Source organism: Papio anubis, chromosome 1 (assembly GCF_008728515.1).
Source record: "Papio anubis isolate 15944 chromosome 1, Panubis1.0, whole genome shotgun sequence".
Classification (NCBI taxonomy): Eukaryota; Metazoa; Chordata; class Mammalia; order Primates; family Cercopithecidae; genus Papio; species Papio anubis.
Genome location: NC_044976.1, coordinates 4,699,659 through 4,726,094, shown reverse-complemented (window position 1 = coordinate 4,726,094; position 26,436 = coordinate 4,699,659). Strand labels below are relative to the sequence as shown.

The following is a 26,436-nucleotide window of genomic DNA, read 5'->3' as shown; positions in this document are numbered from 1 at the left end:
GGCCCCAGGTCCCTCACTCACGGCTGTGGCTGCAGGTAGCTCAGACCAAGCCTGTGCCTGAGAGCCACTCGGGGCATCTGCAAAGCAGTTTACCGCCTTTAAAATTGGATGGTGGTGAGGGACCTGACAGTGGCACCTGTTTCCTTGTGAGGAGTCGGGGGTCACATTGCTGCCCACCGTGTGGAGGCTTCTGCAGGGGGTGCCAACGCCCCATACAAGTGGAACCAGGCGGGGAGAGCTCAGGCTGGCGTTGGTTTCCTGTGGGAAGTTTCTACTGGTGCCAGAGAGTGAGGAAGGACCCAGGCCCTAAGCTGGGGCACCCCTCAGCTGCCCTGCCTGTGCTGGGCTGAGCGATTGTCTGGGAGTCTCATGTGTCAGCCTGTGGCATGGCCACATGGTCACCTAGCACAGTCCCGCCCGACACCCTGAGCCCCTGCTCTGTGTCAGAAGGAAGGGCCTGGCCCATCCAGTAGTGGCTGAGCCTTTGCCTGCCAGTGCTTGACCCTGTTCAGCTTCTGTTGGTGTGCTAAATGAGTCATTGTATATCCCTGGTTTGAGTAGGGCCACCCCAAAGGAGACGGGCTGTCCTGGGGGCCAGGCAGTCCAGGGGCAGCCGGGGCAGAGTTGAGAGCAGGAACTTGGGGGCCAGGCCTGCTCTGAGCTTCATCCCTCACCACCTACTAGCTGAAGGCGTCCTGCCAAGGGGACAACCCCTTACCCCCATTCCTGATCCGAGGGACTGAGGCTGGCAGCCCTGGGTGAAGGCATTAGTGGGCCCTTTAAGATCCCGAGAGTGTGGGCTTCTAGAACATGGCCTCGTTCCCCTAGAAAACCCCCTGGTGGTGTGTTGATAGCGTTGGATCTAAGGACCAGAGTCAGAATTGCTTTTAATTTGGAGGCTGAGGAAAGGAGGGAATGCTGTGGAAACCAGGGTATAAAGTTATCATCTTTATCTGGACCTCAGAACTCTGCAGATTGGAGCTGCAAAAAGCATGAGCTGCGCTCTTGAGCTCCCTCCCTGCACAGGTGGTCCTGGGAGGCCTGCCCCCACGTCTGCTCCTGGAAGGCAGACACTGCACGTCCACCCGACTCCCCCTCTGACCCTTTCTCAGGAAAACACGTGGTGCAAGCGCAGAAGCTGGCGGACGTGGACAGTGAGCTGGCCGCCATGCTGCTGACCCATGCCCGGCAGGGCACGGGGCCCCGGGACGTTGGCCGTGAGTCGGATGCCACCCGCAGGCGTAAACTGGAGCGGATGAAGTCTGTGCGCCTGCAGGAAGCCGGGGGAGAGTTGGGCCGGCGCGGGACGAGCGTGTTGGTGAGGGTTTGTTCAGCTGTCACTGTCCCGGGGTCTCCACGCAGACCGAGTCACTGTACACATCTCTCCCTGCCTCCCACGTGATTCTCTCTTACCTTCCTCCCAAGTCCTAGGGACAGAATATAAGAAATCGGACTTTTTCAGCCACCAGGGGAAATCTTTAAGTGAGAATTATCTGGAGAGCTTTTACTAAAAGCCATTTCTTGGGCGTCAGCCCTGGAGATTCTGACACTGATTGGTTTGGGCAGGACCGCCGGAGCCTGGGTTTGAAGAAAGCTTTGCCTGTGAGTCTGAGGCTCTCCCAGGTCTGGGGACCAGAGCTGTGAACAGCTGACATATCCTGAGTTATCAGTGTAATCATTCTGGCTAGAAAAATTCCCCTTTTTGGCTGAAAATCTAAATAGAACTATTAATATTTTGCAACTAAGAAATGGGAGGTGAGAATGGTTGTACCTCCTGGGTGCATAGAAGTCAGGAACCACAGGGGCCTCGAGAAAGGTCTCCTGAGACTCCCCTTTGCATGCAGGCAGGACGGGGTCTGAACAGAGGTGTCCCTTCTCCTGACAGTAAACTCAGCAGGGCCGTCACTCAGCCTCCCCGCCAGTGAGGCCTTGGTGCTCAAAGGTGGATGCAGATGCCTCGGTCCCTACCTAGGCTCAGTTCAGTCTTATGGGGTGAGGAACAGGCATGGTGAGAGGACACGGGGTGGGGAGGCCTGGCCTGAGCCTGCAGGACTGGTGGGCTCAGTGGTCAGGGAGGAGGGAGGGACTAGAGGGAGGCCAGGGGTAGGGCCAGGGCATGGCTGGGGCCTCCTCCCAGGCCTCAGAACACCCACCCCACCTCCCTCTCTCCCTTCCTCCCTCCTTCCCAGCTGGCAGGGCTTGAAGCTGTGGCCTCTGGAGGCCCCCAGCCTGGATAACCTTAGCTCTGTCAGCATGAGCTTGGAAGTGAGGAGCCACTCTCAGCCCTAGCCCTGTTTCTCATCCTAACTCATGTCTGGTCCCATTGTCCAGCACAGCCTGTCAGAGGTTCAACTCCTGAAAAGCTCTGATGATAAATTCTGATGGAGGCCCCAAGTGTGAAAGGCCCAGCTCCAATCCCCCTGGCAAAGGAAAAGCCAAAGCTTTGGATGTTGGAAAGTGAATGTCCAAAGTCATTTGAGTCAGAAATCAAATTTTGTCCTCACCTTTTGAGTTAAATCCTGAAAGCATTCAAATCAGTCCATCTCTCTGACGCCTCAGCCTCCTCTGTTAGACAGAAGGTTCCCAGCGCCCGGCCGCAGCGGCTTCTTGGAGTAACTTAGGCTGGCCGACTCCCCGGCATGGGGGTGGCCCCTTCCAGGCCTGAGATCTTGCAAGGCAGCCTCTAGATGGCCTCACTTTTTCTTGTAAGGCCCACAAGAAAAACAAGCCAGTCTCCTCCAACCTGTAGAACCCCTGTGCGCTGGCCAAGCCCCTCGAGTCCCTGGGGCGTCAGAGCAAGGGGGTGGCTGAGCCTTGCTGAAGCAGCATGCTGCTTGCCCAGACTCTGACCCGGTGTGACCAAGACTCTGCAGGCCGGGGGCATGTCCTCTCCTGTGGACTCTGGGCCCAGACAGGGCTCCTGACATTGTGTTGGGGACCTGGCTGGTGAGGCCTGTCACCATAGTTTTGAGGCCATTCTTTTCTCTTGTTTGAAACCACTGTTTCTAATTCTCCACTGGGCGGGGGGCCAGGCTTGCGGCTGTGAGGAGTCTCTCCGGAGCAGGCAAGGGTGCTGTGTGGACCTCCGTGTCAGGGACACAGCCATTAGATCTCTGTCCAGCATTGCCTGAGATCCACACCTGGGCGCGGCCGGCCAGTTCCACCCAGACCACATGGTCAAGGAAGGGGGTGGCGGTGGCGATGCTGGTGGAGAAATGTCCTGTTCTGAGATCGCGGGTGGTGGGCGGCCAGCAATAGCCGCTCGTGGAGGAGAGTGTGCCTGGGACCCTGTCCGCCCATATCGTCTTGTCCGCAGGCCCAGCAGAGCGTCCGCACACAGCACTTGCGGGACCTACAGGTCATCGCCGCCTACCGGGAGCGCACGAAGGCCGAGAGCATCGCCAGCCTGCTGAGCCTGGCCATCACCACGGAGCACACGCTCCACGCCACACTGGGGGTCGCCGAGTTCTTTGAGTTTGTGCTTAAGAACCCCCACAACACACAGCACACGGTGACCGTGGAGATCGACAACCCTGAGCTCAGGTGAGGTCTCAGCAACACCCATCCTGCCCCAGCCCAGATCTGTGTCGGGTGCAGCCGGCTCCCCTGCTGAGCTGGCTTGAATTCTGCCCGAGAGCCGAGGCGATTCGGCTCCTCTCTCCCACTCCTCTGAGCACTGCTGTCGGTGGGTGGGACACAGCCTCCTGTGGGCCTTCCTGGGAAGAACTGCCCTGACGCCTGGACACTGTCTTCCCCAGCGTCATCGTGGACAGTCAGGAGTGGAGGGACTTCAAGGGTGCTGCTGGCCTGCACACGCCGGTGGAGGAGGACATGTTCCACCTGCGCGGCAGCCTGGCCCCCCAGCTCTACCTGCGCCCCCACGAGACCGCCCACATCCCCTTCAAGTTCCAGAGCTTCTCTGCTGGGCAGCTGGCCACGGTGCAGGTGCGGGTGTCAGGCACACAAGGAAGTTGCATTTGGCTGATGACAGTGGGAAACTGAGAATGCTTCCAGTCTCCACCAGTGTCCCTCCTGTGCCTGTGGCAGACGGACTAGCTTTCGGGCTGCCATCCACTCCCCTTTGTGTTCAACAAGAGCCCTGGCACGTGCACTGCGAGTGGCAACCTGCCCCTTCTCTTTTCCAGCCTGATGGGTGTCGGGCTGGACCATCTCCTCCTAATTTTCTTTACTGGGTTGGTTGTTAGGGCTTCTTAAAGCCCAGTGAATCTAATGGATTGACATTTTCTAGCATCTTCTTTCCAGTTAATGTTGGTTGGTCGCTTCCGACTGCAGCACTGGCTGCTCTATGCAAGATACAGCTTTGCTGGCATGTGTGCGTGGAGCATGAGTGTAGGGAGCATGCGTGCAGCAGGTGTATTTGCAAGAGGTATGTGTGCAGGGGGGGATATGTGAGGCGTGTGTGCAGGAGGCATGTATGCGGGGTGTATGTGAGGCACGCATGTAGGAGTGGTGCGTGTGGGGGTCTGTGTGAGGTGTGTGTGCAGGGGGTGGTGTGTGAGGCGTGCCTGCAGGGGGTGTGTCATGCCTGGGTGTGTGAGGCAGGCATAGGGGCATGGAGTGTGTGTTTCAGCTTTTGACCTTTTGGGGTCAGCTCTCTAGGGTGATGGTCATTGCTTAAGGTGGACTTGAAATGTCCCTAGAGGCTCACTCACAGGGTTCCATGCTGGCTCTTGGGACGGGCTGTGAGGACAGCAGGTGGGACCTCAGGCCTTTGGCTTCAGGCAGAGCTGGGTTTCCACCTGGAATCTGCTGTTCCTTTGCTCCTGGCAGCCTCAGCCTTCTCTGGCACAGTGAGGCCGGTTGGTGATGGTTGCTGCCTGGAGAGTCAGTGTGAGAGGAGGCTGGTGGCTCCCAGCTGGGTGGCAGTGGTGTCTCTAAGCACAGGTGCTGGTCACCTAGTGGTGTCGCTCCCTGACCTGCTTGTGCTGATTGGTTCCTGCAGGCCTCTTCTGGGTTGAGCAACGAGAAGGGCACAGACGCCGTGTCACCTTGGAAGTCCAGCGCAGTGCCCGCTAAACACGCCAAGGTAAAGGGGCAACAGAGGACAGACTGATCTCAGGGCTTCCCAGGTATTCCCAGGGCCTAACCCTTATGTCCTTCTCTCCCCTCCTGGAGGGGAGGGCTGGGGCCAGGTCAGGGCAGGGGTGGTGTGGGCCTGGGAATGGCCTTCTCCATGTCTTCGCTGGGCAGGGCAGCTCCGTCTGGGCTCCGGCACAGCCTGCTTTGTGTCTGGTGGGAAATACCTCCTTGGTGGCCGCCTTCTCACAGCCAGGGCTCTCCGGGTGTGAAGCCGCAGTTCCTATGGTGGCTGCCACAGCCTGTGGCCACTTTGTGAGCCTCACACACAGCATTCCCTGGTGTGTGTGTGTGGTGTGGTTCTTCCTGGAAATAAGACTTAGACCTTGGTTATATCCCTTGCTAAGCGAAGGCCGTGTAGTAAGGCACCTGCTTCTCAGCAGCTGACTGAGACATTCTCAGGAGGAGCTTGAGACGTTGCTGCTTTATGGCAGTTTCTGAAGGTTTTTCTTTATTTGGTAGAAACATGCCTTTTGTAGTAGTTGGGAAGTGAAAAACAAAATGAAAAAGCTTTGGTCTTTCCTACACCTTGCCTGGAGGACAGAATTCAGAGTTCAGCACAGTCCCGGCCTGAGGCTGTGGGGTCCCCGTGGCCCGGGTCTCACTGTGGTTACAGCCCGGCCCTCTGTGTCCACCAGGCCCCATCACCAGTGAAAACTTGCTTTATTTTATTTAAATGCAGCCACAGCTTTGCTTTGATCTAAGGAATACTTCTGTTCTTTATTGAGTGCTCTAGGTTAATACCTTTTCCTTACATGTGTGGGAAGTCCCAGCCATCACATCCTGTTGCCAGAACTGTTGGGAGGAAGGTTTTCCTCTGCTAGCTTAGGTCTGAATGGCAAGGCCTGCAGGTGGATGACGGTAGACAGAGGGATGGGAGGAAAGATGGGCCTTACCGTCGCAAGCGCGTGACAGCATTGGGAAGTGAGTAGCTTGCCGAATGCCCAGAGGTCGAGGTTTGTGTGCCAATGTAGCATGAAGGGGCGAGGGCCAGGGCCTCCGTGGGAAGGCAGGGATGTTCTGTTGTCTCTTTGTGCTGTAGGCATGGGCAGTCTGTGACCTTCCTGGAATTTGCAGGATGCTTTCACTTTCACATAGGGGGTTAATGGCAGCTGCATTTTCAGGAGGCTGTGCACTAGTCAGATAAGGGAAGTTCAGGTGTTTTCACCTTAAAATAATCTTTATGTCAAAAATATGGTCTCTTCACATGAGTTTGGAGTTTGAAGGGAAATCCTAGGCATTGTGTTAGTTTACCCATAATTACTGCAGTGTGTATCTCGGACCGATGAGGACTTTTCTTTTTATCGTGACTGCATGCTGTCATCGCTGCCCCTGTCAAGGCGGATCTCGGCATCGTCTGCTGGGGCTCTAAGCACGGGCCTTTCTACAGCTGGTGTGTTTGGGTTGGGACCCGCTGGCCTGGGGTGCGCCACCTCTGGAGTTGCTCAGTGGGCAGGCCACGTCGTCCACGAAGGCCACCCACAGAGGCCATGCTGGCTGTCACCGTGCTCAGGTGCTGACGGCCTGTTGCTGTCACCCACTTCTCCCTCATTCGCATCCAGCTGAGGCTCCTGGCCCACACGTGTTCCAACCAAGGTGAAATTACAGTCTTGTCATTCTTCCTGTGATTTTCCTACAAACAAGGACTTTCCCCACCAGTGGTTTGGTTACCCTAAAATATGCTTTGTACTTGAAAGTGAGGGTGAATGTTAGAATCATTCCCTTTATTTGTCAATTTTCAAGTAAGCGAGCTGCATCCTAGCACCCTCCAGAGACAGTCCGTGTCGTGATGGACACCTGGGCTTTATATTTGTATTTCTCATCCCATGGAGGCTTCACTCTTAGATGCTGGAACTGCCCTCTCTCTGGCCACTGCCATCCTTTTCAGGTTAACTCCTGTGCCTTTTTTTCGTTGTTATAAAAAGTAGTTATTTTGAAATAATGTAGAACTTAGGGAAAAGTTACAGGAAGAGTGCAGAGTCCCCACATGGGGTTTTCCCAGCCTTCCCAATCACCAACCTTTGCCATGGTTGCCTCACTGTTCTCTGTTTATGCATTTTTCTTGAACAATTTGAGAATAAATTATCAGGTAATGCCCTTTACTCCATGACACTTTGAGCTGAGTTGTCTTGAAAATAAGGCCACTGTCCTCTACAGGCAAGGCAGAGCCATGAAAATTAGACACTCCTCTTCTGTCATCACAGGCCCCGTTCACATTCGCAAATGTCCCAGTACTTGATAGACGGCCCACCCAGCGGCCCCCAGCAGCCCGCTGCCCATGGAGTCCCTCTGGCGTGGCTGTGGCTGTGGCTGTTCTGAAGGGCACAGGCGGTTATCCTGCAGGGTGTGGCCAGTGGGGTTGGTCTGGTGTTGGTTTCGGTTAGACCCAGATTCGGTTAGACCCGGATTTGGTTAGGCCTCGGTTCGGTTAGACCCGGGTGATGCACTTGGGACAGGGACTCCACAGACATTTGCTGTGTCCTCTCCGAACATCATACTGTGAGGGACACCATGTTGCTTTGTCCTGTTACTGGTGATGTTACTGTTTCCATTCAGTTAAGATGGCATCTGCCATGCTTTTTTCCTGTAATATCAACTAAGAAATATTTGTGGCCGGGCGTGGTGGCTCAAGCCTGTAATCCTAGCACTTTGGGAGGCCGAGACGGGCGGATCACGAGGTCAAGAGATCGAGACCATCCTGGCTAACACGGTGAAACCCGTCTCTACTAAAAAACACAAAAAAACTAGCCGGGCGAGGTGGCGGGCGCCTGTAGTCCCAGCTACTTGGGAGGCTGAGGCAGGAGAATGGTGTAAACCTGGGAGGCGGACCTTGCAGTGAGCTGAGGTCCGGCCACTGCACTCTAGCCCGGGCGATAGAGCGAGACTCCGTCTCAAAAAAAAAAAAAAAAAAAAAAAAAAAGAAATATTTGTGTCTAATAATCAGAAAGTCATGAGTAAGTATCTTGTTGGGAGATACTGAGGCCGTTCAAATACCCTCTTCTTCATCAGACTTTTACGCACTAGGTCTCAGTGTACACTGATGACCGCCCTGAGTTGGTAGTTAATGGGATGCTTGCCTGCCGTGGATTTTCCAATTCCATCATTCCTTCTCTGTCGATTACTGGTATTTTAAGTAAGGTAGGGCTGTGCCTTCACCCCATTCACGTATTTACTTCTTATAGCCTTATGAACAATGAATTTCTATTTTATTCATTTTGTTACTATTTATTTTGTTGCTCATATCCATGTTGTCCCTGACTAAGGAGGGCAGCCCCTTCAGGCCAGCTCCTGTGTCCTGTTGATTCACCCCTGTCCTCCTTTGAGTCTTTCCTTACTGCCCAGCACAGCAAGATGCCCCAGGCTCAGCTTGCATTTCAGGAATGTCAGCCATTTAACTAAGGTTCTTTTGGTTGGAGAATGACATTTAGAAACCAAGATTTGAGTGCTAGATGTACTCAGTGCTACTGGGATGTCACTGCTGCTAGTCCCTGTCAGCAGAGAGACCTAAGAGGTGTATGCCTGTATATACAGATACATATGTGCATATCATGCATATACGATGTATAGCTATGTGTGTGTGCATATGTGTGTGTGTGTATGTGCATAGACTACTGTTTCTAGTGTGCTGAAGACCATGAATTTGCAGCAGTTCTTCCAACACCAGTTCAACATCACGGGTTTCTTCCTGCTGTCTTTTTTCCATGTTTGTAATTCCCATTTTTGCTCGTGAGAAACCTGGCTCCCATTTGGTTCACTATATTTAGTTATTTGCCTAATTTCCTCTGTATCTAACCAATCTGCTGACCACACTGGCCAAGTCCCTTTGGCTACAATACCACTGGCCACACTGGCCATCTTTGTGTATGTGTATATTTCAAAACATCAGTACCAACCGGGGATAGACACTATCTGTCAGTGCAAGATGTCTGAAGGTGCATTTGTCCTTAGGTCCTTTGTATCCTGTGATTTAAATTTACTTAAAGAATTCTTCTCTGGGTAGTTACAGCACCAACTTGATAGAAGGTTAGATTTGTTTATTTTTAATACATTGACACTTCTATTTATTTTAGTTTTCAAAATTAAAAACATTTAAGTCAAAAATCAAACTATAAAGCAAGATATATTTGGAAGGATCTTTTCATTCCTGACCTGCCCCACTGTCTCCTTCTCGATGTGTGCAGGTGTGAAGTGTGTGCATGTGTGGGTGGTGTGTGCGTGCATGTGTGTGGATACATCCGTGTGTGTGCATGTGTGTCATGTGTGGGTGCATGCATGTGTGGGTGGATGTGTGTGTGCTTATATGTGTGTGTATGTGTGCATGTGTGTGGGTGCATGCATGTATGTGCATGTGTGGTGCATGCATGCGTGTGTGCATGTGGGCACGTGTGGGTGCATGTGGGTGCATATGTGGGTGGATGTGTGTGGGCACATGCGTGTGTGCATATGTGCATGCATATATGTGCATGTGTGGGTGCATGTGTGCATATGTGGGTGCATGTGTGGGTGCATGCATGTGTGTGTGCATGTGTGTGAGTGCATGTCTCTGTGTGTGTGTGTATCTTGAAACAAACACAGCCTTTTTATCAGTTGTCCAAATTAATACTTCTTTAGACAATATGGTTTTTAATGAGTAGCTCTTTTGAAACCAGAGAAGTTTCTATTTCTAACCGCTTTGGTTTAGGCACAGCCTCTTTTTGACTTCTGAAATCAAAAGAGCTTGTGCTGACGTGTTTGGCCACCAACTTGGCCCCACCACCACCCACCCCAGGACCTCCTGGCCTGACTTGCTCACCTGCACGCAGGGTGTTAGGAGGTGGAATCATGGCGGGAGTAGTTTTGACTTAGGACTACAGACCTTCTCCACTGGCATTTAAGAAGTGTGCCGTACTGGAGAGAAATAATGGCAATGTGGCTGCTTGGGTGCCCTGTGCTGGGTGCCGGCCCAGACCTTGCTTAGCGGTCCCCTCTGAGTGGGGACCTGCTGCTGCAGACTCAGTCTCTGCCTTTGATGATGCCCGACCTTCCCCCATCATGGCAGTGGAGGGTGAGTGGGTCATGGCGACAGTGGAGATACCTGTGCTGTCTCAGGAGGGACAAGACGCTGCTCACGAGTCTCGTGCCCGTCCCAACGCTCAGCGTGGCCTCCTCACAGGTCTTGTTCCGAGCGAGTGGTGGCAAGCCCATCGCCGTGCTCTGCCTGACCGTGGAGCTGCAGCCCCATGTGGTGGACCAGGTCTTCCGCTTCTACCACCCGGAGCTCTCCTTTCTGAAGAAGGCCATCCGCCTGCCGCCCTGGCACACGCTTCCAGGCAGGTCCTGCACTGACCCTGCGGCCCACATGTTGCAGGCTCACCTGTTGGAAGTAGGCACCTCCTGAGGGTGACAGATCAGATGGCCTCATGGCTTCATGCCCTGGTGCTGTTAGAGCAGCACGTGGGGCCTGGGGAATTCTCTCTCCCTTTATGGTTTGAGACGGTGTCCCTCTTGCCACCTCTGAGATGACTAGGTGTGCATTTGCTGGGTGAGTCCGCCCTTCTAAAAAATCCCAGCTCCGTGGCCCAGGTCCAGGTGTGCCTGGAGGAACGCCTCCTACTCACCTGATGGCCCGCGTGTTTCCGGTTGGCGCCCCTTACAGCAGAGTGCAGGCTTCCCTGCTCCAGGGAGCTGTGCTTTCCTGTTTATGGCCCCTCGATTATTCCCTGCGGAGGTGGCTGCAGCCAAGCGGCAGTGGGCTGGACGGGGGTGTCCGCGCAGGGAACACGGTGCCCAGATGCTGTGCTAGGAAAGGTGGCAGCGTCCGGTTCCCCAGCAGGTGTCTTGCTGAGCACCTGTGATGAGCCTGTCCCGTCCTATAGTGTGTAACACGTGGGGCCATCTCCACGCAGGCCGGAAATGTGGAGAGGACTCTTTGTGACATTTCCCCTGCTCCAGGTGCTCCGGTGGGAATGCTTGGTGAGGACCCCCCGGTCCACGTTCGCTGCAGCGACCCGAATGTCATCTGTGAGACCCAGAATGTGGTAGGTTGTGTTGTGGCCCCGGCCCAGGCAGATCCTTCCCAGCGAGTCTGCGCCCCCATCGTCTTCCCCGCGGGGTCTCCTGGGATCCTCTTCGTTTTAGGTTTTCCGCTAAGTGGTTTCTTTTCCAAGGTACTAAAGGGCTATTTTGACATCTTTATGAGAGCTTTATGACCGTGTTTTTATTTTTTCTACTAGCAGATCAGCTCCTTGATCATCTGAATTTAAATTTTAAAAAGGCATGAAGCAAAGTGAATAAAGTGAATGGTAATTAAGGCACTTATTAATTACCATTGTGTAAAGGATAAGGCAATAATTGTGTTATGACCAGTTAGGAAACTGGATAAAATCTCCTGTAGAATCTAATTATTGAGATCCTTGTAAAATCAGGAAGCTAATGATTTTGTCTTTGACAGTGAACAGAATGGTAAATTCTGACTGGTATAGAACATGAACAGATTCGTTCTGGGAGGGGCTGGCCCTCACTGTCTGCGTGCACTAGTCACACACATTTAGGGGCAGGTTGGGGTCGGCAGAGCTGGGCAGTGAGCTGTGTGCCCTGATTTGCTGCACATCTGGTTGGCAGGGCCCGGGGGAGCCGCGGGACGTGTTTCTGAAGGTAGCCAGTGGTCCGAGCCCGGAGATCAAAGACTTCTTTGTCATCATTTACTCGTAAGTGCATAGGCTTCGGGGACCCGGGGGCAGTGGCAGAGGAGAGGAGGAGGCAGGCCTGGGGCTACTGGTGGATTGAAAGTGGGCTTGGCCCCTTCCTAAACCTGGGGGAGCTGTTGGGCCTTCACTTTGTGAGGCGGGATTCTGCTGCGAGTTCCAGGGCCAGCAGGGGCCTGGGGAAGGCATCCTGGAGGGGCACCTGCAGCCTGAGTGACTTGGGACACAGCCTGTGCCCACCAAGGAAGGACACGAGTCAGCCTCTGTCTCCAGATAGTGCCAAGGGCTACCCAGAGGCCCCTGTTACCTTCTTCTTGCTGAGTCGCTAGGCCGAACAGCATGAATGAAGCTGTGGTCCCTCCTGCGGAGACGGAGGACTGTGGTGGACTTGCCCGTCCCTCTCTCCTCCAGGCTAAATGACCCGGTCCCTTTCCCTCCCCTCCTAAGTCGGATCCCCAAGTCCTGTGAGAATCCTTTCAAACTGCTGTGAGCTGGGAGATTTCCTGCAGTGCTTCTCAGGACAGGTCAGGGGCTTACCTGCACTGAGTGCCCACCAGAGGGTGAGGGGCCACGTGACCATGTCTCAGAGTGGCTTCCTTGTGAGCCCATGAAGATGCCTCACCCAGCCCCATTTTACTATGAAGCAGCAGGCTCTTGGCCCTGAAATGCTAACAGGGGCTTCCTTGCTCAGGCCGGCATGACCTCCAGCCCCCACCCTGTCTCCTGAGTGGCGCTGCCCTTGGCTTTGCCTCAGAACCCTGTTGGGGGTGGACACTTGTCCAAGATGTGTGTTTGGCTAAAGCGTGCCTTGTCATTTGTTTGACATGTGGTTCCTAAGCACCCTCGTGCCAGGTGGCATCCTGGGTGCAGACAAGTGGGGCCATCGGTCAGCCCTGCTGTGCCCTGAGAGCCTCTGCTGTGGGTGGGAGGGGGGCAGCTAGGGGCGGAGCCACCAGGCCCCAGCTCTGCCTCCTGGGGCCTGGTCCTCTGGGGCTTTCCCTGCGTGGCCTTCTGTCTGCCCACACTCCTGGCAGCCCTTGTTGGCCTCTCACGGGCTGGTGCTGAGTCTTCCGGGACAAGTGCAGATGGCTCCCGTCCCACTGCAGGGATCGCTGGCTGGCGACACCCACACAGACGTGGCAGGTTTACCTCCACTCCCTGCAGCGTGTGGACGTCTCCTGCGTCGCAGGCCAGCTGACCCGCCTGTCCCTTGTCCTTCGGGGGACGCAGACAGTGAGGAAAGTGAGAGCTTTCACTTCGCACCCCCAGGAGCTGAAGGTACGGCCTCTCTGGGGGCTGTTCTGAGCCTCTCCCCAACCCCATCCTGGAGACGGGCAGTGGGGGGGATTCAGCTGGAGCACAGTGGGTGGCCCTGACGGCAGCTTTTCCAGCACCTCCAGCACTCAGACTCTGTTACCAGAGGCTTCCTGGCAGTCACCTTTCATTAGATGTGCCATTGTGGGGCGAGTGACGTACACACCAACCCCAAAAGCCAGTGTTCAGAATTCCTGCTAGGTAAACGGTGACAGGAGCCCTGGCGTTAGTGAAGCCACAGTTAGATGGGGTGGGAGGGCAGTCCCTGGTGCCACCAGCTGGCCAGGGTTTTAAGCCCCAGGATGGCTTCAGTTCTCTCTTTGTGGAGGCAGCGCTTAGGGAATAGTCACCATGTGGGAGGAGGGACTTGCCAGGTGCAGACCCGAGCCACGGCCACAGTGATGTCAGGGTTGGTTGTGGCCTCAGATTTGACTGCCCCTGAACCACCTATGACCTTGGGCTCCCCTGGCTGATTGGCTGGGAGCCCGTTGCTTGCTGCACACTGTGAGAGGCTCTGCCCTGACCCGCCTCTCTTGCTCTTGAAGACGGACCCCAAAGGTGTCTTCGTGTTGCCGCCTCGTGGGGTGCAGGACCTGCATGTTGGTGTGAGGCCCCTCAGGGCTGGCAGCCGCTTCGTCCACCTTAACCTAGTGGACGTGGATTGCCACCAGCTGGTGGCCTCCTGGCTCGTGTGCCTCTCCTGCCGCCAGCCGCTCATCTCCAAGGTCTGTATGTGTGGCAGGCACAGGCTGAGGGGATGGGGGCTCAATACCAGGGCACTGCAGGACCCCCACCTTGGCCCTGTGGCTCGGGCCACCTGGATACAGGGTTCTGACCCAGCAGGGCTGGGTGTGCGAGTGTTTGCTCCTGTGCTGTCTGTCTCCCCGATGGAAGCTCCAAAGAGCGTCTGTCTTATCTCTGTGGGGGTCTCCAGTGTCTGGGGCCGTGCACGGTGCACAGTAGACTCAGGGAATACTTGGAGGAAGGGCCAGTGGCTGTACCCGCGAGTGCCCACAGTGTCTCCCTGTCCCTTCCCTCCACAGGCCTTTGAGATCACGTTGGCTGTGGGCGAAGGGAAGGGTGTCAACAAGAGGATCACCTACACCAACCCCTACCCCTCCCGGAGGACGTTCCACCTGCACAACGACCACCCGGAGCTGCTGCGGTTCAGGGAGGACTCCTTCCAGGTGCGGTGGGGCTGTGCGTGGGACTCCCCGGGGGAGCCCTGGGGACCTGAATGGAGGCAGTTAGGCTGCATTTAGGAGTGAGTTCCTTGAGTCACCAGCAGGCTTCCAAAAACCCCAGGGCGGTGACCGGTGCCATCCCGTACTTGGGTGGGCCCGTTGTCTCTTTAGCAGCTGGAGATTTAGCTAAGTTTCTCCGGAGCGTGGGAAAGGGTGATGTGCCCAGGGCTTTTCATGGTAACGTTAGACAGCTCTGTCTCGAACATGAGTGTGGCTCCGAGTCCGAGTAACGCGTCACCCTGGCCGAGCACCGGTTCCCGTCCTTGTCCCGGGCACTGAAGTCAAAGGCAGACCTTGGATGCACCCCGCAGGGCTCCCCCGCCTTGTCAGCTCCCCTTGGAAATACACACGACCATGCAGAGAGGTTGCTGGTGAGAGTGTGGGACGGCCCAGGGGTGGACACTGGGATTTGGATGCTTGTTTCCAGGTTGCGGGTGGAGAGACCCACACCATCGGCCTACAGTTTGCGCCTAGTCAGAGAGTGGGGGAGGAGGAGATCCTGATCTACATCAATGACCATGAGGACAAGAACGAAGAGGCATTTTGCGTGAAGGTCATCTACCAGTGAGGGCTTGAGGGTGACATCCTTCCTGGGGCGCCTGGCTGGGGCCTGTCTGCCCCTCCTGCCCTGCAGGCCGTCCTCCCCGCCTCTCCGCAGCCTTTGACCTCAGGGCCCACCACTTCGCTGAGGAAGCAGAGAGCACGCGCTGGTCATTTTGTAGTACCTGCGTCCGGCTTAGCTGCTGCTGACACCCAGCAGGCCTGGGTTCCGTGAGCGTGAACTCCGTGGCGTGGCTCTAGTTCTGGTGCTGCCGTCTGCACACGTGGGACCCTCATTATCTCTGTTGCTCAAAATGTACTTTATGAATTATCCTAAATGATAAAATTATGTTTTTCTTACTGGATTTTGTACAAACATAATCTATTATTTGCTATGCAATATTTTATGCTGGTATTATATCTATTTTTTAAATTGTTGAACAAAATACTAAACTTTTACATGTCATCCCGTGGCAGTTTTCTTGAGTGTTGTCTGCTGGCGCAGTGTCAGAGGTTTCCTGTCTACAACACAAGCCCGGTTTCTCCTTGAGGAGACATGCTGGGGGCCAGTCAGGCAGCCCACGCCCTCTGTCCTCATGGAGAGGCTGCTCAAGCCTGCCCCAGGTGGGGGCCGAGACCCCGGCTCTGAGACGGCAGCAGTTGGGTGGAAGTGCAAGGGGCGGAGGAGTGGAGGGTGGGCCACACCGAGCAGTGGGCTGCGGGCTGCGGGCTGCAGGTCAGTGCGAGGAGGGCCTGGGCCGGGCGCCCCCTCCTGCTACAGAAGCCGCCCCAGCGCTCTGATTGCGGGACCCCACATGCCTCAGGAAGGGATATGCTTAGAGCCATTGGTCCCACGGCCACATCCGTGGCAGACAGTAGGGTGGGAGTGAAGGGTGACCTCCGTGGGGACAGTCGATGCCGTGGGTGACCACGGCAGGAGACTTCTCAAGATCAAGGTTAAGGAAATGGGTCCTTCTGTGTTCCTAAAAGGTCTCCACACCCCACAGGTGTGGGCGTGCGTGGGATAAAAGTGGCCCCTCCCTAAAGGTAGCAACCCCTTATTGTCTGCCGTTTTCGGCGCGGGCCACATCGCTCACCTCCTGCGTCTGCTGCGAAGCTGCAGGAGGAGGTTGGGATTTTGAGTCTGTCGGGGAGGGCTCCGCTGCCTCTGCTTTCCCAGCTGCCTTCATCTCCTCCACTGTGGCCAAGCTGAGGATGCCTCCTGGACTTCGCCTCAGCTCCCGCGCCTGAGGGGCTGGTGAACCCTAGACGGGAACATCCTGCTGGACGGGCAGAGCTCTGAGAAGGCGCTCACGCAGCCCCGGGTGCCTCCTAATGGTGCAGGGGTTCTGCAGGCCTCATCAGAGGCCTCGGGGAGGTGCGTGGGGCACTTTCACCTCCGTCCCCTCCATTTCTAGGTGGCCTGAGGACTGGCTGCCTCCCCCACCCCTGCAGAGAGACGCTGCCTGCTCTGAGGGGCCTGCTCTTCGTCACATGGGTTTTCCCCCAGGAAGACCAGAGAGCAGCTGCTTTTCCTGGAGAGGCGCATCCCCCAAGTCCATTCGGTCCTTGCACAGCGGAGGGACCTGCGGTGCTCCCTGCCCGTGTCTGGTCTGTAAAGCAAGGACTCAGAAAGGCCTTTCAGCTGCTACGATGCCCCACAAGGCAAAAGCAGAGAGCTGACCAAGCCTCCAGGGCTCCCACCTGTTGGAGGTGCTTCGGTAACACGGCCCCCACCCCAGCCTGCTGGGCTCTCACATCTGCGTTGTCATCCCCACAGCACAGGAGGAAACCACAGCGCCAGATGCAGGAGGTGCCCTCCAGCCTCAAGGAGCAGGCAGGCAGCGTGTGCCCTCCTGAGCAGGACCAGGCTGGCCTGTGGGCTGGAGGACGCAGGGACATCCCTCGAGCCCACGACGAGAAAGTGGCCTGGCCTTTGGCGAGAGAGATGCCATCAGACGCCATCAGCCAGCGAGGCTCCATTTGCCGCATGCTCCTCATACCCTTATTCAACCCGAGTGTGGACAGAGCACTCCCCTGGTCGGGGGAGACGGATGCTGCCCGCCTCAGGACCTGGCTTTCTCAGGGGCCCAGATGATCACACGGGGACCTGTTGTGGTCTGCCAGGCGGCACTGAGGGTCTGAGGGGAGCAGGGTGAGGGTATGAAGAGGGGGTTTAGTTCAAAGGAGGTCGGGCCTCTCCACATAGGAGGCAGCGGAGAGAGGACGGAGTGGCAGGGGCCCTGCAAAGGGGCAGCAGGGCAGGAGAGGCTGGAGAGGGGCCTGCAGGGCTGTGCCAGGGCAGGGGGTCATGTGGGCCAGGGGAGGAGCTGGTGGACTGGAGTGGACAGGTGCTGTGTCTCATGAGTCCCCCAGCCCCGATCCCAGCCCTCTGTCAGCATGGAGCCCTGTCCTTGTGGGGGGCGGCAATGCTTCCATCCCGCAGCCCCCACTCTCAGTGCTCGTGGCGCGTGTCCTCTTGCTGGCTCCCTGAGGCTGGGTTGAGGCCTGGGAAACCTCCACAGCTGTCCACCCCAGAGGGCTCCTTCCGCCCAGGGTGGGGTGGCCTGAGGGCTTGGGCCAGCCCATCAGGACCCCATGCCTTCCGCTGCTGGCCTGCAACCGGTTGTGATTCTGGGTGTCCCCTGGCCTTCCACTAGAAGAGGCATCTCGGGGAGGGGTCTCTTCTGGGCACAAACCCCAGGTCGAGCCTGCTGCATGCTCTGGGTTGCAAAACACCGGCCTTGTCCCTTCCTTTTTGAGCCCACAATGTCCTGTGCCAGAACCCGAGGTGTGGGTGGCGTGTTTACTCACTCCCGACTCCCCTCTTGCCAGTCGTAGGTCCGTCTCGGCAGAGCCGGGGTGCCCGCAAGGAAGCTGGGCCCTGCGGCACTTGCCCACGGGGACAGGGGTGCCTGGGACCCCCCGACGAGGGCGCCACGCTGAGCTGCTGCTCTCTCCGTGCAAAGCCGCGTGCCTTTCAAAGGGCCTGTTATCATTCCCATCACGGGCATTTCTCAGCTGTGATTTCGTTTCTCCCGCCTGCTCCTCCCTCCTCCTGCCCCTGTTGAAAGCTACTTTTCACTAAATGGAGTCAAATGCAAGCCAGACGAGCTGCTTTGCATTTCTCATGTCTGATAATGATTTAATGCTATGTTTGTCTATTCAGAAATAAGGCGCTTTTTAAAATTCTTGCCTCAGGTTCTAAGAGGGTGGGGAAACAGCCATTATTGCTTCCCTGATGGCCGCTTTTCCCCTGTGGACGGAGGCGCTGCAGCTCTCACCCCAGCAACCTCGGGTAGCACTTACCGGGAGGTGCGCTGAGGCCTTGACAGAGAAAGAGACAGAGGGCTCAGGAGCAGCCAGTGACCTGCCCACAGGAGGTACTCAGGTGGGTCTCTGTCTCGCACAGCCCGAGCACAGTGGGGTCTCCCTGGCCCTGTGCAGGACACCGCCCGACAGACGGGAAATGAAGAACGTAGACCTTGCCTGCCTGAAGGGTGCTGGCGCTCCACCTGCCGCACTCTGCTGGTGATGACGGGCCCCACTGGCTCTTCTGACCCAAGCCAAAGCCACGCCTGAGTGGGTCCACAGGAGGCTGTGCAGGGCCCGGGAGCTTCTCTGCAGGTCGGGCAGATCCACCTCGTGCCAGGCCCCTGGGTTTCAATGCTGCCCCTCACCTCTCCTAGGGGGGCCTGGGAAGACCCCTGCCGGATGGAGAATGGATGACTGAGGAACAGTCACCCCAACTTCAGGGGTTGAATACCGTCCCTGAAGAACTCAGTACTCTCAGCACCTCAGAATCTGGCTGTTTGGGAAGAAGGTCGGTCTTTGCGGATGTAATGAAACGAGGGCGTGAGATGAAGTCGTGTTGATTGGGGTGACCCTAAGCCCAGGGAGAGTGTCCTCGTGAGACAGAAAGGGACACGTAGGGATGGTTCCGTGGCGACAGAGGCAGAGGCTGGAGAGAGCCACAAGCCAGAGATTGCCAGAGCCACCGAAGCTGGAGACCCTGGGACAGATTCTCCCTCCGAGCCTCCAGAGGGAACCCGCCCTGCCCTTGATCTCAGCCGTCTGGCTCCCAGGCTGTGGGATAATAACTTCCTGTTGCTTTGAGTCACCAAGTTTGTAGCAGTTGTTTACGGCAGCCTCAGGAAGTGAACATAGGAGTCGTGGGACCTCCCTGGAGGTCTTAAATAGTCCCGTAACTAGCAAATCAGTGTCCCTAGTCCTGGGGAGAGAAGGGCTGGTGTAAGTCTAAGGAGTGACCCCATCAACAGAGTGACCTTCTGTGCATGTAGAGAAGCCCTTGGGTGGCTGTCCTCAGCCACGAAGGAGCGCGTCATCCTGGCTGGTCAGCCATCCTGAATTGAATAGGGACTCCAGGTTCTCAAACTTTATCACAAGAATTCAACCTTGAAATAGCCACGCACCAATGTGGGTTTCTCCTGGAGGCAGAACCTCTAGGTGGGGGCTGTACCCACATTTAAGGGAAAGAAGTCAACAGCCCCTGTGTGTGTGACTCACGTGGACCCAGGTTCTGGAGAGCTTGAGGGAAGGAGTGTGGTCTCCAAGGCCATGTGGGGCCCTGGTACTGGGGTCAGTGCTGTCCACGCTACCTTCCTGGGCCACTCTGGGCTTCGCTTGCCCTCACGCCACCCTCTGGTCCAGCGCTCACGGCAGCTACTGTGACTGTCAGGAAACACAGACCTGATCCTGTCGCCTCCTTTGCGTAAACCTTTCAGAGGGTAGGATGCAGGCAAGGTTCCTCTCTGGGGCCTGCAGGCCCGTCCTCCCCTGGCTCCTTCCCACCCTTTCTCACCATTCACGCCATGCTCAGGGCGCAGGACTGGGATGCTTCCTGCTTCTGAAGCCTCTCTGTGCCTCGGTCTCCTCCATGAAGGTGCATTGAGCTGACCAGGTAAGAGCTGGGTGCAGCAGGTCCCATGTGGTGCGCTGCAGGACTGTCCCCGATCATCTGCTGCTCCTCCTGCTCGATGCCATCTGACTGGCAATGTCACCACGGGACGGGTGTCTTCCACCCGCGGCTTGCTGGCATGGCTGGCCGTGTCAGGAGCTGAGTGATGTGGGGCCCTGTGCATGCAGGCCCTGAGGAAGCACCAGACTCCCCTATGCTCTCCTCTGTGGGGAAGAGGGGTGATATGGTCTGGCTGTATCCCCACCCAAATCTCATCTTGAATTGTAACTCCCACAATTCCCACCTGTCATGGGAGGAACCTGGTGGGAGGTGATTGAATTATGGGCGTGAGTCTGTCCTGCACTGTTCTCATGATAGGGAATGAGACTCACGAAATCTCATGGTTTAAAAATGGGAGTTTCCCTGCACAAGCTCGCTCTCTCTTTGCCTGCTGCCATCCATGTAAGACGTGACTTGCTCCTCTTTGCCTTCCATCATAATTGTGAGGCCTCCCCAGCCATGTGGAACCGTAAATCCATTAAATCTCTTCCTTTTGTAAATTGCCCAGTCTTGGGTATGCCTTTATCAGTAGCGTGAAAATGGACTAATACAGGGGGCTCTCCTATCCTTTCCCCTCTCCCTCAGGAGTCTCTGAAACCCATGAAATCATGCAGAATTCTGTGTGCAGAGGAATTTTCATGGAGGGAGGATCCGTAGCCTTCCCCAGACTCTCAAGGCTTAGGACCTGCAAAAGGGTGAGAGTTCGAGGGAAGACATCTCTGCTCAGAGCTGGGCACTTGTGCAGCCTAGGCGAGTACAGTTTCAGCAAGATGCTCCCGGTTGCTGAACAGGCTGGAGAGCTGGCCATGTGGGCTCATCTGGGCCATCCTTGATCCTGCTGGGGATTTGCACACCATGCTCAGCAAAAATGCACCTTGGTGATCAGCCTCCTGGTGGTCTGCACCTGCTGCTGTCTTTGGAGGTTTTGCCATGGCTCCTGACTGTCTCCTGCCATGCCCCCAACCCATGGCAGCCACAGCACCCTGTGAACACACCAGTCCCAGCAGGACCTCCAGTGGCTCCTGCGTCATTCTGCTGGAGTCCATGGGATGGCCCCAGGCCCCAGCCACCTCCCCTCTGCTGACTCCTCCCTTGGTCTGTGGCTCTGGCCTCATGTATCCTTACTCATCAAGTGTGTCCAGCAGGCTGCACCTCGGGGCATTTACACGTGCCTTTCCCTCTGCCTGGAATGCTCTTCCCTCAGGTAGTCATGTGGCTCACTCCCCGTCCTCAGTGGGGAAGGAGCTCAGAATGCCCTTCCATCTGAGTGGCCTTCCCTGCATCCCACCCCCCAAATCACCCTTCCCGGGACCGCTGTTCTCCACAGCACCTCTCAGCTCCTTCATGTCTGTCCACCTGCACCCCATGGAGTTTGTCTTTGTTCCCTGCCAGGGGCTCTCCAAGAATATTCCTGGAAGAACTGAATGTTGCCAGATCAGCTGCTCCCATGCCTGGAGTCCTTTGCTGCCTGACAGACCACGAATCCCTTCCCATCAGCCAGCCTCAGCAGCCACCAGCCTCCTCCACCAGCCCATGCAGGCCACTCCTAGCCAGAGCGAGGGTCTTCTCTGCGCTCTGCCTGGAATCGCCTGCACGACTTGCTCTTCCTTCTGTGGTAGTGCCTCCTAGAGAGCCTGTCGGGCACCTGGCTAAAGGGAGACATTTCCCGGAATAAGTCCTGAATGTGGCTGTGGTGTTTTACGGCATCTCCCATCAGGGTGGGGTCTGTGTTACCCCTAGGGCTAGCTGTCTTTGATGACTAGGATGTGGCAGGGGTGGCATGGTGCCCTGCCTGGGCTCGGCTCACTCTGCCTGCTGCTCTGTCCTTGAGCTATCAGGACCCTGAGGCCACCATGGGGATAAGCCCACAAGAACCTGCCAGGGGATGAGAGACCATGTGGTTGGAGTCCCAGGTGACCCGGCCGTCCCCTCAGCCCATATCAGCCCCTGCAGATTGTAGATGCATGAGGGGCCCAGCCACCATTGCCACATCCTGTCTCCATTGCCACATCCTGTCTCCATTGCCACATCCTGTCTTGGGCCAAAAGAACCGCCCTGCTGAGCCCAGCCCAGATGCCAACCCACAGAGCCGTGAGCTAAATGAATGGCTCAGTGTTGTGAGCCACTGGGATCTGGGGTAATGACACAGCAAGAGCTACTGCTGCCCCAGCCTCAGGTAGCTCACGCTGCCTTCTATTGCTCTAAACTCAATTCACATTGATTTGCTTACCTGCTCACTATCTGTCTTCACCGTTAGAATATCAGATTCAAGAGGACATGATCTTTGTCACCACTGAATCTGAACAATACTAGGGTCTAAACAAATAATAAGAGTTCACATTTATTAAGGATTTACAATACACCAAACTTTGCTCTGTTAGTGATTTAATATTCGAATCTCTAGTGGCAATAAATGGGTCAACCCGTTTATTAAGTAGGTACTTGTATTAGTTTGTTGTCGCATTGCTATAAAGAACTACTGGAGACTGGTAATTTATAAAGAAAAGAGGTTTAATTGCCTCATGGTTCTACAGGCTGTACAGGATGCATGGCTGGAAGGCCTCAGGAAACTTACAATCATGGTGGAAGATGATGGGGAAGCCACTGGCACGCCTTACTGGCTGGAGCTGGAGAAAGAGGGTGAAGGGAGAGGTGCTACACACTTTGAAACAGCCAGATCTCCTGAGAACTCACTATCACGAGAACAACAAGGGGGAAATCCGCCCCATGATGCCATCACCTCCTACCAGGTCCCTCCTTCAACACTGGGGATTACAGTTTGACACAAGAGTTAGGCAGGGACGTAGATCCAAACCGTATCAGCACTTACTAGGTGTGAAGTTGAATGGATGCATGCATGCATGCATGAATGTGCTTCTCCCTGGCCAGGCTGATGCCTTCCCGAAGGTTCCACTGCCCTTTGAGAGTGGCAGGGGCTCTGTGCCCTTCCCACAGCAAAAACTGGACTTTTAGCAACTTCAACTAGTGAACAGCTCGAGCCATTTGACATTGGCCAGGAGACCTGAAATTGGGGGCCCCTGCAGAGGCTTCCAGTCTGATCCTCTAAGCCAAGCAGAAATGTTCACTGTCTCCCTAGGAAGGAAGCCTGCAGAAGTTCCCTGTAGGGTGGAAGGGGGCCAGGACCAGTGGTCATTCAAAATTACTGTCTCAGTTCTATCTCAGAATCTTCTAGTAACCTTGGTGGGGGGGGGGGGCACTCCTGCAGTTCTCCTGATTAGATGTGGAATAATTGTTTTCACAATTAGAATGTTTCTCTTCTGAGGTCATCAGATTTTTTTTTATGGAGACAAAAACATAACTAGCTGAGTACCTCTCTGGAATGCCAGTAACCGTGGGGATGGCCTGGGGTTGCTGAGCCCCAGGAAGCTGCTGCCGTCATCCTGAGGTGCTGAGGCCAGGTAGAGTCCAACCCTGCAGGGCCTAGCTCCCGGCCGGGCCAGCTCTACTTCTCTGACAAGGTCGTCCCTCAGGGAGACTCATTCAAGCCAGCCATGGAGCGTCAGTCATCTCCTGCTGGCCACATCGTGCTCATGTGTAATTTTAGAAATATGGATTCTTACATGTTGGTTCTTGCTAAACTAAGCGTTCGTTTTGATCTTTTCGTCATCCCCCAGTCAGTACATGGCTCTGACACTGAAGCAAAATGCTAGTGCTTTTGGCTTCTGGAGGGGCGTGTGGCATTGGTGCAGGTCAGCACAGGACCAGATACCCACGGCTGGGTTCCAGAGCCCATGACTGGCTCCGGGCCCTGGGCTTCCTGCCTCCTGTGGTCCAGAGACCTGGGGGCCTTGGGAAGAGGGAGGCTTGGAAGTAAATGCACGGGAAAGGGTGGGACCTGTGCAGCCCGGGCTTCTGTGGCGGGGCTGGGGACAGAGCTCACTTCTCTCCTGGGTGCTCATACCCTGCGGCGAGGCCATCCACAGACACAGAAATGAGGATGATCCCAGAAAGCCATGAAGTCGACAGCACTGTGCTCCCGCCCCCACCTCGTTATCAACTGTTGGCGACGGCAGCATGACCTGCGGGGGTCGCCGCCGCACACCCTCCTCTCTGAGCATGTCCCTGCTTACTCGGACATGCCAAGGAGGGATTAGTTCGGGTCAACAATTTAAACAAATATTTAGGCTTGCCTCTACCCTGGCTGATTAATTCAGTTAGTTGGTCATCTGTCAGTGAGCGTCACACCAGTTAGCCTGGGCATCAGTTATTTTAGATCAACTTTATTTTTAAAAGGAAGAAATGAGATTATTTTTAAAGAATGATTTTTTTTTTTAATAGTGAAGAAAGTGAGCATGCATGATTGTCCTCAGGGTCAGTCAGCCCTTGCCATGTGAATGCCTCTGTGTGTGTGTGTGTGTGAGAGTGCGTGTCAGTGTGTGAGAATGCGTGAGTGTGCATTTGTGTGTGTGTGTCAGTGCGTGAGAATGCGTGAGTGTGCATTTATGTGTGGGTGTGGGTGTGTGTGTCAGTGTGTGAGAATGCGTGAGTGTACATTTGTGTGTGTGTATCAGTGCGTGAGAATGCGTGAGTGTACATTTGTGTGTGTGTATCAGTGCGTGAGAATGCGTGAGTGTGCATTTATGTGTGGGTGTGGGTGTGGGTGTCAGTGTGTGAGAATGTGTGTGCACATATGTGTGTGGGGGTGTGTGTGGGTGTTGACATCACACTTGTCTCGGTGTGTTTCAGTCTCCCTAGTTCTCCTTGGATCCATTCCTGGGTGTCTGCAGCTCAGCCTCTTCTAGAAGTTTCCTGGAAGCAAGTTTGCCCTGTTAGGAAAACTATGGAATCTATGCAAATGCAGGAAGTGTCTTTTCTTTGCCCAAGTTAAGGGAAAGGCTCGGGAATTCAGCATTTGAAGGGGTAAATCTGCCCAGAAGCAGATTATTTGGAAGACGGGTCAGAAGCATAAGTAGGGACCAGGGGGTGGAGGGAAGGGAGTACTTGGAGGGCATGTCTTCAGGCTGCTTCTGCTCTTGGCAATGGCTCTGTCTCATCCCTGGGAGCTCCGGGCAGTGTGGATACCGCAGTGGGCCCCTGAGGATGAGGAGGCTGGGTCTCATCCTCCAGCTCACTCTAACTGGCTGCTCCTGGAGGTGTCCTCTGCCCTCCTACTCCCTGGATGCTGCTGGCCTTCGTGCAGGCTGGAGAACCCTGGATGGTGAGGGGAGGCTTTCCCGGTGGGATGCTCTCCTGGACCGAAAGAGTGTGCCGCGGAGGTTTGGAAAGGGAACTGACAGGGTCTGCTGTGGTCTTTCTGTTTCCTTTTAACTTACGACTAGAGCAGGAGAACCAGGGGCCTGGATAGCCATGCCCGGGAGGGACCTTCCAGCGAGTCTCATGACCTGCAGGCCACCTTTGCTAGTGGGCTCCATCTCTGGGGCTGCAGAGGCGGCGCTCAGACCACCCTCAGCCACGGCTCCTTCACACAAGTGACAGTGACAGAAGCTCCTCCAAGCCTCTGACATGCAGTGTGTGGCTGGAAGCAGTGCCAGGCAGGCTTGATGGGCAAGTCTGGGGCCCCCGTCATTGAGCTTGGCTGTTTCCCAGACACACCAGTTCCTTCCCAAGCACATTGAGTAATTAAAGCAGAGACTGAGCCTTTGGACAAGGTTGGTGAATCAGAACTCCATGCAGCTCTGCAACTCTCAGCAATCTCAAAAGTGCTGCTGGCCGAGCACCCAGGACCTGGATCCTGATAGATGCTCAATTGATATTTGTCAAAGGACTGTTGCTGGAACAAATCCTTCCATCTTCTGTGGCTGTTGTTTCATTCAATGTCTTAGTCTGTTGGGCTGCTGTGACAGAATATCTTAGACTGGGTAATTTATAAACAACATACATTTATTGCTCACAGTTTGGAAGCTGGGAAGTCAAAAGCCAAGGTGCCAGCAGACTCGGTGTCAGGGGAGGGCTCACAGCTGGTGGCTTCTCGCCATGTTCTCATGGGTAGAACAGGCAAGGCACTCTCTGAGGCCTCTTTATTTTTTAACTGTTATTTTTCTTTAGAGACAGTCTTGCTCTGTTGCCCAGGCTGGAGTGGAGTGGTGCAATCATAAGTCACTGCAGCCTCTACCTCCTGGGCTCAAGCAATCCTCCTGCCTCAGCCTCCTGAGTAGCTGGGACCACAGGCATGTACCACCACGCCTGGCTAATTTTTATATTTTTTTAGATACAAAATTTACAAAACGGGGTTTCACCATGTTACCCAGGCTGGTCTTGAACTCCTGAGCTCAAGTGAGCTGTCTGCCTCGGCCTCCCCAAGTGCTGGGATTATAGGCCTGAGCCACCGCTCCTGGCCTGGGGCCTCTTTTATGAGGGCACTCATCCCATTCACGAGGGCAGAGCCTTTGTGACCTATTCACCTCCGAAGGCTCCCACTTCTACCACCACCCCGGAGATGAGGTCTCAGCCAGGAATCCTGGGGGGACCCAGGCACGCAGACCGCAGCATTCCGTTTCCTTCCCAGTGCCTCCTCAGGCCACTTCTACCCTGCAATCCGCACCTGGCTGAGAGGCCTTGGGGTTCATTTCCCAGTGGCCCCCAAGCAGCAGCATCAGGC

The 26,436-nt window shown here is 55.5% G+C and overlaps 1 protein-coding gene across 22 annotated transcripts in view; it reads left to right on the top strand.

Annotated features, from left to right (window-relative positions):
• The window catches only part of NPHP4 (nephrocystin 4), a 134,287-nt gene extending 118,943 nt beyond the window's left edge, over positions 1 to 15,344 (top strand). For 14 of the 22 annotated variants that reach the window (XM_003891021.4, XM_021935437.2, XM_009180901.4 and 11 more), the window contains 11 exons: positions 1,113 to 1,318; positions 3,317 to 3,543; positions 3,759 to 3,945; positions 4,964 to 5,047; positions 10,250 to 10,406; positions 11,029 to 11,114; positions 11,698 to 11,783; positions 12,887 to 13,058; positions 13,640 to 13,819; positions 14,138 to 14,281; positions 14,766 to 15,344. In XM_003891021.4, coding sequence (XP_003891070.1) covers positions 1,113 to 1,318; positions 3,317 to 3,543; positions 3,759 to 3,945; positions 4,964 to 5,047; positions 10,250 to 10,406; positions 11,029 to 11,114; positions 11,698 to 11,783; positions 12,887 to 13,058; positions 13,640 to 13,819; positions 14,138 to 14,281; positions 14,766 to 14,906 — 1,670 coding nt within the window. In that variant the 3' untranslated portion in view covers positions 14,907 to 15,344. The other 8 variants (XR_002520789.2, XR_002520788.2, XR_002520791.2 and 5 more) reach the window with 8 other exon arrangements.
• Positions 15,345 to 26,436: the final 11,092 nt, after the last annotated feature.